The 11,755-nt window shown below is 40.6% G+C and overlaps 1 protein-coding gene across 1 annotated transcript; it reads left to right on the top strand.

The window, feature by feature from the left end:
- Positions 1-579: 579 nt before the first annotated feature.
- Positions 580-2,817, top strand: LOC128514847 (uncharacterized). The gene is made up of 7 exons (XM_053488741.1): positions 580-631; positions 727-1,071; positions 1,223-1,315; positions 1,552-1,644; positions 1,761-1,859; positions 1,983-2,020; positions 2,186-2,817. Exons 1-7 carry the CDS (start codon positions 580-582, stop codon positions 2,303-2,305), a joined length of 840 nt encoding a protein of 279 aa, XP_053344716.1. The 3' UTR covers positions 2,306-2,817.
- Positions 2,818-11,755: the final 8,938 nt, after the last annotated feature.

The following is an 11,755-nucleotide window of genomic DNA, read 5'->3' as shown; positions in this document are numbered from 1 at the left end:
TCAGCATCAAAACAATTGTTAGAAGATTTTATTAATGGAGCCCAGCATGAGACGTGTGTATTCCTCAATGTTCTCTGTACAAATACAACAACAGTAACGTTTCTCCAGGCGAAACAAAGTGTGTTTTTATATATCTGTAAAGATCCACAACCCCAAACCCGGTCTGACATTTACTGTAAAACACTTTAATTCAAATATTAATCTTACAAAAATGATTAGTGAAAGGTTGGTACTGAAGCTGTACAGCGCCCCTCCCCCACAGCAGGATTCCACATTATTCCTCTTTGGGGTTGTTAGATCTGCTGACCTAAAAGCACTTCATTAAACTTCTTCTATCAGAGAGGTTCCAGCACACAGGACTGATAGAGCTCCAGTAGATCATATCTGTAAAGTCATGTGACTCATCACAGCATCAGAATAGACAAGAATTCACTGTGAGCTTCACATCTCATTACAGCTAATGGACCAATCAAATCAGTCCACAGCTTCAAAACATCCAATCAGGCGTGAGTCTGGACCTGGTTTTCTACTGAACACACAAGTTCATTACCTCACTATCACTTTGTCTAAACAGGAACGATGATCACACTCTTTGTGGCTCTTTACTCTCTGCTTTGTCTCTGCACAACTGGTGAGGAACATTTTAAACTTTAACTTAAAATAGTCATTTTACATGTTTAACTAATTCATAAAAATTAAATATTAAACACTGGGTTTTTTTTACAGGAAACACTTCTGACATCAAGGAGCTTCATGTGAAAAAAGTAAAGCATGGAGAAAATGTAACTATGGAGTGTAACATTAGTGGGGTCCAAAAGAAAGATAGTTTAGCTTGGTACAGACAGAGTTTTGGAAAAGTGCCTCAGTTTTTGGCGAGACAGTACAGTAACACTCAGGGTTACATATTTCCTGATGGATTTAATAATAGCCGCTTCAGTGTTACTCTAAAAGACCAAAAGTTTGATATCAACATTAATGAAATAAGAGAAGATGATGGAGGAGAATATTTCTGTGGATATGTGGAGGGAAGTACAGTAAAGTTCACATCTGGAACACGTCTGCAGTTTGAAGGTAAACAGTTTTACTCTGATAACCTGCTAATTCCAGATCAACACTTTAACCAGAATTATGTGTACATGTGCATTAAATGTTGAATATTTCACATTATTCATATTTAGTATCATTTCTGTTTATTTGCTGCTTTTCCAATTTATTTGTAAAGGTGAAGAGATGAAACCCTGTCCTACACCTGGAACACTTAACAAGAACACACACTCTGTTACACACCAGGGTTCAAACAGCAGTGATGGAGAAGGTCAGAGTTTTAATTATTATTTTTTTCCACTAAGTAAAAAGAAACAACAGATGTCACATATTGTGGAAGAGTGGAAACTTAGATATTTTTTTCTTTTAAATGTAGTAAAGTTAAAGTAAAAAGTCCCCATAAATGGAAATATTAAAGAAAACTGAAAAATGTACTATTCACTTTGTTTTGTATAACAGAATGTTCTGTCAATGTTTATATCACTAAATAAATTTTCACTGGTAAAGGTGAAGAGATGAAACCCTGTCCTACAGCTGGAACACCTAACAACAACACACACTCTGTTACACACCAGGGTTCAAACAGTGACAGTAAACCAGGTAAGAGTTTTAATTAAATACACTTTCTTTCAACTTGTAATAAAAATGAAATTAAAACATTCTCCAGGTAATAAAAATCCAATACTTTTACAAGTTGTTTGTTTTGATCATTTCAGGAGATTTCTATCAGATTATTGCCTTAATAGCCACCAATATAATATCTGTTATCATAATCGTGGCTCTGGTTGGAGTTTTACTTAAACAGCAAAGAAAAGGTTTGTTTACTTTAATGATTATTATTATTATTATTATTTTTAATTAGAGTTACTGTATAATTTTGTCACTAAAATGTGAATCCTTTCTCCATTTAAACTTTACTTGTGTGTATTATTGTTCAGGTGCTTCATCAAACAACCATCAAACTCCCACCACTCAGGTAATCCAGTCTTCTATTTATTGTGATTCTGTTCTGTTAAATAAATACACATCTGACCTACAATCCACAATGTACAGAGAATTTTAATAGATAACTATACATTTTATTACTATTTTTAGTCTTTTAATCCGCTCTGGTTTATAAATGTCTCTTGTTCTTTATCAGCCTGATGATGAAGATGTCTTGAACTATGCAGCTGTGAGTTTTGCTAAGAAACCTTCATCCTCCAGAACATCCAGAGACACGAGCCATCAAGACGTTTATGCACAAGTTAAGATAAAATAGATAAAGAGGATAAAGTTAGAATTGAAAAGCAGTATAAAGGTAATTATTCACCCAGTTTGGAGACAGAAGTGTCCCATGTTATTCAGACAAGAAATATATTGCTGAAAGTTTTATAAACATTTCTAAACTATTTATTGTATTAATTTGCCTTACCTGATAGATATTTTTTTTGTTTGTCAACTTTTGATTCTGCTCAAAATCCTACAATCAGATACATTTTTTTGTTGTTATTTCTAATAGTTTTACATTAGTTTTTTTTCTTAGTATTTGTCCTCAAAATAGTGAAGATGATTTATATATCCACTGATCAGCCATAACATTAAGACCATCTGCTTAATATTGAGTCAAAACAGTAATGTCCTGTGTGTTCTAACACTTTTTGATGAAGACCAGCATTACCCTTTTTAACAATAAGAGCTACAGTAGCCTTGATATTGGATTAGAGTACATGGACCAGCCTTCACTCCCCCTTTGTGTCAGTGAGCCCTGGCTGCCCATGAGCTTTTTGCAGCTTCAGCTTTTTTAATTATTGCATCATAATTCATTGTATACAATAATCTTGAAAATCAGGCAATTTGATGGCGGCGCGGCAGTAGCACGCAGCGGCCGCTCCGGAGCCAAAATGGTGCTACTTTGTTTACGTTTTGTGTGTAGCGCGTTTATTTTACTATGTGTATGGATATCGTCGCAACTGGTGTCCGTACATACAACAGCCAGACACTTTTCAACCTAAATAACCCGGTTAATGTTATCCGCGATGAGCTGCGGGAAAAGCTACGCGACCTCGGCTTGCTGCGTGAACCAGGCCTCGAAGCCTCGGCGTTGCCTGATGCAGGAGGCCGGAGGAAGGGTCATCGGAAGCGGTGCGCGAGGAAGCGGAAGCGCGGCAAGCGGGCGGGAGTCTGTGCTAGGCTAAAAACAAACCCTAGCCGGCCGGCTCTCCCGTCCATCATCTTATCCAACGTCTGCTCTCTGGACAATAAACTGGACTACATCCGACTCCAGCAGGCTACACAGCGTGAGGTTAGAGACTGCTGTGTCTTTGTTTTCACGGAGACATGGCTCAGCGACAGAGTACCGGACGCCGCTATTCAGCTAGACGGGCTAGCCTCGTTTCGCGCCGACAGGAATACAGCTCTGTGCGGTAAGACTCGCGGTGGCGGCTTATGTGTTTACATCAACACGAAATGGTGCAAGAACTCTGTGCTAGTTTCTAGTTATTGCTCATTGCTAGTGGAGTTTGTGATTGTTAGATGCAGACCTTTTTATTTACCACGAGAATTCACCACTGTTTTCATTATCGGAGTGTACATTCCACCTAGCGCTAATGCTAAGGAAGCGCTATGGGAATTGTATACTAAGATCAGTGAACTGCAAAATACACACCCGGATGGACTGTTTATTGTTGCTGGAGATTTCAACCATGCAAATCTCAAGTCAGTGCTTCCTAGATTCCATCAGTATGTGGATTTTGCAACGAGAGGGAAAAACACGCTGGATCTTGTTTACACAAACATCCCCGGCGAATATCGGGCAGAGCCCTGCCCCCACCTCGGCTACTCAGACCACATCTCTGTTATGCTAATTCCAGCATACAGACCACTCGTCAGGCGCTCAAAACCGGTTCTGAAGCAGGTGAGAACCTGGCCGGCAGGAGCCATCTCTGCTCTTCAGGACTGTTTCGAGTGCACTGACTGGAACATGTTTAGGGAGGCTGCAACTTACGGCGACTTCACTGACTTGGAGGAGTACACGTCATCAGTGACCAGCTACATCAACAAGTGCACCGATGACGTTACTGTCTCCAAGAGCATCATCTCACGACCCAACCAGAAACCGTGGATTACTGCGGAAGTGCGTGCACTTCTGAGGACCAGAGACTCTGCCTTCAAAGCGGGAGACAAGGTGGCCCTCAGAACAGCAAGGGCCAAACTTTCTCGGGCCATCAGAGAGGCAAAGCGCGCACACGCCCAGAAAATCCACAATCACTTCAGGGACAGCGGTGACACACGGCGCATGTGGCAGGGCTTACAAGCCATCACAAACTACAGGGCGACATCACCTGCCTGTGACAGTGACGGCTCCCTCCCAGATGCGCTGAACAACTTTTATGCTCGGTTTGACAGGCAGAACAACGTAGCGGCGAGGAAGACCACCCCTCCTCCGAACGACCAGGTGCTGTGTCTCACTACAGCTGAGGTGAGGAAAACTCTACGCAGAGTCAACCCACGTAAAGCTGCTGGACCAGACAACATCCCAGGCAGAGTGCTCAGAGAATGTGCTGAACAGCTGGCAGATGTTCTCACCGACATCTTTAACATCTCTCTGAGCAGCGCCGTCGTTCCCACGTGCTTCAAGGCCACCACCATCGTCCCCGTGCCCAAGAAGTCTACTGTGTCCTGTCTCAATGACTACCGTCCCGTTGCACTCACACCCACCATCATGAAGTGCTTCGAGCGGCTCGTCATGAGACACATAAAGTCCCTGCTGCCCTCCTCACTGGACCCACTGCAATTTGCGTACCGTCCTAACCGCTCAACGGACGACGCAATCTCCACTACACTCCATCTTGCCCTCACACACCTTGACAAGAAGGACACATATGTTCGAATGCTGTACATAGATTTCAGCTCAGCATTCAACACTATCATCCCCCAACAACTGATTGGGAAGCTGAACCTGTTGGGCCTGAACACCTCCCTCTGCAACTGGATCCTGGACTTTCTGACCGGTAGGCCTCAGTCAGTACGGATCGGGAACTGCACCTCCAGCACCACCACACTGAGCACTGGGGCCCCACAAGGCTGTGTGCTTAGTCCCCTGCTGTTCACACTGCTGACTCACGACTGTGTAGCAACACACAGTTCGAACCACATCATTAAGTTCGCTGATGACACGACCGTGGTGGGTCTCATTAGCAAGAACGACGAGTCAGCGTACAGAGAGGAAGTGCAGAGGCTAACAGACTGGTGTAAAGACAACAACCTGTCTCTAAATGTTGACAAGACAAAGGAGATGGTTGTTGACTTTAGGAGGACACGAGGCGACCATTCTCCGCTGAGCATCAACGGCTCCTCTGTGGGAATTGTCGAAAGCACCAAATTCCTGGGTGTCCACCTAGAGAAGGACCTCAGCTGGTCCCTCAACACCAGCTCCCTACAGAAGAAAGCCCAACAGCGTCTCTTCTTTCTGAGAAGACTGAGGAAGGCCCAGCTTCCACCACCGATCCTGACCACCTTCTATAGAGGAACTATCGAGAGCATCCTGAGCGGCTGCATCACTGTCTGGTTTGGGAATTGTGCCATATCGGATCGCAAAACCCTACAACGGATAGTGAGGACAGCGGAGAAGATCATCGGGGCCTCTCTCCCCTCTATTGAAGACATCTACACCACACGCTGCATCCGCAAAGCCACCAGCATTGTGGCTGATCGGACACACCCCTCTCACACACACTTTACACTCCTGCCATCTGGAAAAAGGTACCGAAGCATTCGGGCACACACATCCAGGCTGTGCAACAGCTTTTTTCCACAAGCCATCCGTCTCCTCAACAAAAAGGGACTGGACTGATAAACACAAACACACTCACACACACACAAACACAAACATTATCACACAGCTTAACTCAACTACCTCAAAATATTGAGACTGGACTGACTAATCAACACAAGTGCAGACACACTGACCTACACCACCAAATTATCGTACACACCAACCTGTAAATGCTTCACTGTTTTTAACAATCTTTTTGCACAATGATCATTACTGGACTACATTTTTGCACTAATTCCTCAAATCTTGCTGCTGTTTTAAGGAATGTTTACGTTTACCCACTACCTCAACACCATATTTTATGTTCTGTTATGTCGTGGTTGCGCACTGTCACTTTGTTGTTGCTCTTGTTTGCACATTTGCACGTGCACTTTATGTTGTCCGTAAAAATGTTACTTAGCTAGTTAGTTTTTGTTAATTTATGTTGTAATTTATGTTAGATCTCTCTGTCCTGTCTCTGCTAGCCAGTTAACTAGGCCTCTTGGTTAGCTAGTTTAGTGTCTCTGTTAATTTATGTTGTAAGTTTATGTTGCATGTAGCACCTTGGTCCTGGAGGAACGTTGTTTCGTTTCACTGTGTACTAACTGTATATGGTTGTAATGACAATAAAGCCTACTTGAACTTGAACTTGAACTTGAACTTGAAAAGTGCAGTTGTGTTAACAGTAACTTATGAGTTTGTGAGGAACATTTTAATATCAGTTTTTAGTCAGTAATTTCTGAATCAATTAGAGTTATAACTTAAAAGTCTGTTGTGTTCCAGTTATCATCTGATCTATAATTTAAGGCAAATTTGAGTTGCAGTCCAGAGGTTCTCCAACATCCACAGTCATGTTCATGGTTTCCATCTACAGTAATGTTATGGTGATATTTCTATTGTCCACATGGAGCCATCGTCAGCAACTGTGAGTGGTTTTAGATGATAAGAACTTCTGAAACCAGAAGTAGGGCATCAGGATGGACCAGGGAGTTCTGAAGAACAGAAGGGGTCAGGAACACTGGTATCTCAGGAGTAGCATGTGGAGAGAGAGAAAGAGAGAAGATTCTGATGTGCTGTCACATATTGGTTAAAGAAATAAAACTGTGCAGAGTGCAAGCAGGGACTCAGTGTGATCTGCTAATTAAAACACTCAGAAACCTCAATGTTATTTCTGTTGAACTGAAACAACTGCATGATATGAGAAACGCTGCTGCAGTCAGTAACACTTCTACACATGTATTTAGAGCGTTCTCACACTTGAGTCCACTATCACAACTGCTTCTAGGCTTGTTTGGGGAAGCGGCTTAAAACCATAGGCATATATATATATATTATTGCTTTCAAATTATCAAAAAAAATTATCTAGTTAATGACAGTCACAGTCTGTGATTAGTCACAATTACAGTTTTGAAATACTCGGATTTACTTGTATTAGAAAAAAAATGCAGTGTTGAAATAAAGGAATGCAGGACAAACTAGTTAGAAAAAATTAGATATATAATATTTAAGAAATTAACATTTAACAGATATTAAATTTAAATCTCTCAAATGGAACTGGCACTAAAAGCAGAGGGTGGGAGTACGGGGCGTGGCAACCCACTGATGGTGCAGCTCGAACCTGGATCCTCATATCAACAACCTAGAGCCTTAGCCATCTGAACCACCACTCTCACATCTTACATTTAATATATTCTTGTAGAAAATAGTTCCACTTGAAGGTAGCTTGAGCACACAATGTTGGTTTTATCCAAACTTATCCAAACCATCTAGAAGCTTTTTAATAATGAAACTTGCAGTTCACCTCACCTGGTGTTGTTTCCTCAGCAGTGTTGAGGGACGTTACTTTATAAAGTAACTAATTACATTATAAAATTACTGTCTTTAAAAAGTAATTAGTTACATTACAGCGTTGTCTGATAAAAGTAACTAGTTCAGTACTTTTCCATTGCAGAAAATGTAAACTCCTTTGTGATTCCACATGCATGTTGTTTTAGTCAAGACCTTTATAATTATTCTACCATCATCACTCAGTGAAGTTTGGCCCATAATCTGTTAACTACTAATACCCTATCTAATACCCCTAAGTACCATCATGATTCATCACAAGTTTTGGCGCTGTTATTAGGTTTTCATCTTTCCGTCTTCGCATAGTCAAACCTCTTAGGTGAGATAGGGGTATAACAGCAGGAATAACAGAGGGGGGCGGGGTATCGGGTGCAGGGCTTGTAGGACGACTTTCACACACACACGATAACAGATTGATAATGACTGCTGTCTGGCTCAGGAGTTACATAAATTGTCTGAATAACAGATTACATTTTGGTTTCCCCAGAATGCTAGCAATCTGCTGGTCAGCGAGGTGCACCTCCCCAGTAGGCAATGGCAGGAGGCAGGTTGCCCACTGAATTTCAGCCCAGCCCTATGTAGCTTCAGCCCTTCAGCATGATATGCTGGATATCCTGGATTCCAGGAAGCTCTGCAGTAACCATTAGTCCTCCTCCTGTGTGAAGTAGTGCCTAGAACATCTCCTGCTGCTCTAATCACATCTGGAGTAGCTGTTGGTGTTGGTTGTGATGCATGCTGGCAAGTGTCTTGACTAGCTTGGCAAACGACTCCATGATGAAATACTACCCTCGGTTCATGGGCTTTGTCACCAATATGACAGTTCTTAGAATAGTCTGGGGAATGAATGGCTGGAAGCAGGCTTGTTAAGTCTAGTACATTGTTTTTCAAAATGTAAGGTGAATTAAATGGTTGCTTTTCGGCACACACATACACAAACTTTCTTTCCTGCTGGAACCCATAAGAATAGGTCTCTCTCTCTCTCTCTCTCTCTCTCTCTGCTAGCACAAAAAGATGTCAACAAATAAAATGCCCAACAAGCCACATGCGTTACATGTTCTCTGTTGGTTTCACTCATCTCTCTCCATCTGCAGGTGATTCTTGACTGAATCTGTGGAGTTTTTATTTTTTTTATTTTATAGAACCTATAAAGGTCTTAGCTGCAGAGACACTCCTGTGGTATTTTGTAACAGAAGGTTGATATTACAATTAAAAGTATTTAGCATAAACATGCATTGAAAGAGAAAACACCTGTGGTCTGTCTGGTAGTGTGCAAAAATTGAGGGGAAAAAAAGATGGCTAAACCTTTAGTGGCTGATGCAGCAAAGCGTACTGAGAACAGATTTTTAGCATTGTTGTGTTGATGATCAGGACCAGGGGCCAAGAGGCAGAAACATCAGAGATGAGTAAGTACTTTATGATGATTACAGCTATTATGTGAACAAGCTATATGAACTAAACTACAAAGACTAATTTAAGGTTTTATAATATGATGCAAACTTTCCCATTATTTATATGAGTCTAAAACAACCCCCTCATTGTGCTTCCTGACTCCTTATGTGGTAGCCCTTCATATAGCCTGTATCCAGAATATACATCCAAACGGCTCATGTCTGTTGGAACTGTTTTTGTTTAAACAGAAAATGAAATTCACTTCCTATCATCTGCCTTTGCTATGACTTACATGTTAATGACTGGGTCTGTTGATGTATGGGATATACGTGACACAGGGCAGCTGACCAAAAGCTTAAATATGTATTTGCTTATAATAAACAGATCTCTTGACATCATGTGTCAGTGTGTGTTTGTCGGTCTCTCCTAGTTGTAAGGGCTCAGCCGTTAAGCCTATTTAGGTGCAGCGTCACTATAATCAATAATTTTTCATCTCATTCATCTTACAACTTAACAATTCTGACACTTCTCTTTTAAATCTAACAATTAATTGACTTTGTTAAACTTTGGGTTTTAATACTACAGTCCTGCTGCAGCTCTAACTAGTCAGACTCTGAAAAATGACAAGTCTTGTCTTATTAAATCATATAATGCATGTAATATTTAATAGCCAGCTCAGCAATAACATGGTGAACGTGGCTCTGAGATCAGGAACAAGCACAGATCCGATTAGAGGTGCATTATTAAATGCTATTGTGTGACTGCTAAGTAACTTGTAACCTTTATTCACGTGATCAGGTTAAAGAACTTCACTCAAGTTATGTATTGCTGAATACAAGAAATAAAATAAATAAGAAGTATCCTGCATAACACACCACATATGTATTTTTCTATGTCAAGGTTGTACTATTCATTATTAATTTAATAAATACAAAAATATTTGATGATCATGTAAGAAAGTCACATGATGTGTGTTTTATGTATTTTTAACAAACAGTTTGGCTGAGTCAGACGGAAAATTTTAAGGAAGTTTGTGTGTGTGTGTGTGTGTGTGTGTGTGTGTTTTCTGCAATTACAACTTAAATGCAACTGATATTTTGTAATCTGATAAATTCCCATGCAGAAAGAGAGAGGTTATATAGTGTGAGTGCGATGTGCTCCTGGGGTTCTTGCGAGACTGCTGGTTCTAAAGCATTTGACAAATGCCCTTATCCAGACTGACGTAAATAAGTTCTCTATAAATTCTTACACTGGTTCACTAGGCTTATTACTAGATGTACTATCAGTCAAACATTGTTAGGGTTCATTTGTTTGTTTGCTTGTCTGTTTATTGTATGTGTGTTACCGCAGATCACTAAGAAACAGATAGGTCTTTAGATATAACTCAGATTTACAGACATCTAGAGGAAGTTCATTTCACCATCAAGGTGCCACAATAGAAAAAAGTCTAGATGCATGTCTTCCTCAAATCCTGAGAGATTGTGGGGTGAGCACTCACAAGACCTGCCAGAAGTGAGTAGACAAACAGTAGACTCATTTTGAAATAACAAGGGATAAACCACCTCCTCAGTGGCCTGTATGGAGAGAAATTACCTAATTCTTCTCATGTTACAAGACGAAGTCAACATGAGAGTCTCAGAATAGCAATCTGAGGGGAAAGGACAGTTGATTATCCAGGATTATCCATGAATTGCATGCAGTGACTGAAGGTGTGATCTGGAGGTTGTCCAGTGAGATCCTGAAGGGAATAATCTGGGATGAACTGCAGGTTAGTTTTGCTGGGATTTCAGCTCTTGTGCTGCCATCCATGATGAGATTTCTGCCAGACATGCTGAAATTTAAATAGAACCATGAGTGTCTGAGGGAGGAAAGAGGAGAATGACTTGAGTGTCATCAGCATAACAATGGTAGGAAAAGTCACATAGGAATATGACCTCACCAAGAGAACGAGTAAAAAGGGGGAATAGAAGAGGACAAAGGACTGAGACTTGTGGAACACCAGTGGGGAGTTTGTGCATAGCAGATATGGATCCTGTCACCTCCTGTTTTAAATTCTGCTGAGTTCAGGAGGACGTGGACAGATAATAGTTTGTTGATCAAGCAGCAATGCATTTTTCAGTGATGCACAGTCTCAGTAGAATGTACCACTTTAAGTACAGATTGGTTAATAGCATTTAGATGATTACTGCAACACTACACCGTGCTGCCATAATTCAATTTAAGTTTTAAAAATGGCCAAAGATAACAATTGTGAAAGTGTGTATACATTTTATTCATATAAAATGTGTGTTCATTTTGTATACACAAACATTAATAAACACCTCTTAGCAGTATTTTAGCCAACTGGACCTAGCTTGTTTGTGCTAAATAACATTACCGATAGCAGTGTTATGAGCTAACCAAAACAGAGCCAAATATATATTAGCATCCATAATCTAAAGCTATCCAAAACGAGATGAAATACATTAGAACATTTATAAACATCTGTAAACTCCATAAGACATTAGCTTAGCCACTGGGAAATAACATGTTTGTGCTAAGCTACATAAAGCATCATGTTAGCATGATTTTCCTAAACTATGTAGGTGGTATTAAAAGACAATGTTTCCCATAAGCTAACTAAAGCTAGCTGAAGTGAGGAAAATATTTACTAATATTAGTTTAATATGATCAGAATAATGA

Source organism: Clarias gariepinus, chromosome 27 (genome assembly GCF_024256425.1).
Source record: "Clarias gariepinus isolate MV-2021 ecotype Netherlands chromosome 27, CGAR_prim_01v2, whole genome shotgun sequence".
Lineage (NCBI taxonomy): Eukaryota > Metazoa > Chordata > Actinopteri > Siluriformes > Clariidae > Clarias > Clarias gariepinus.
The sequence above is the reverse complement of the archived record's forward strand: the minus strand, read 5'-3'. Positions and strand labels throughout refer to the sequence as shown.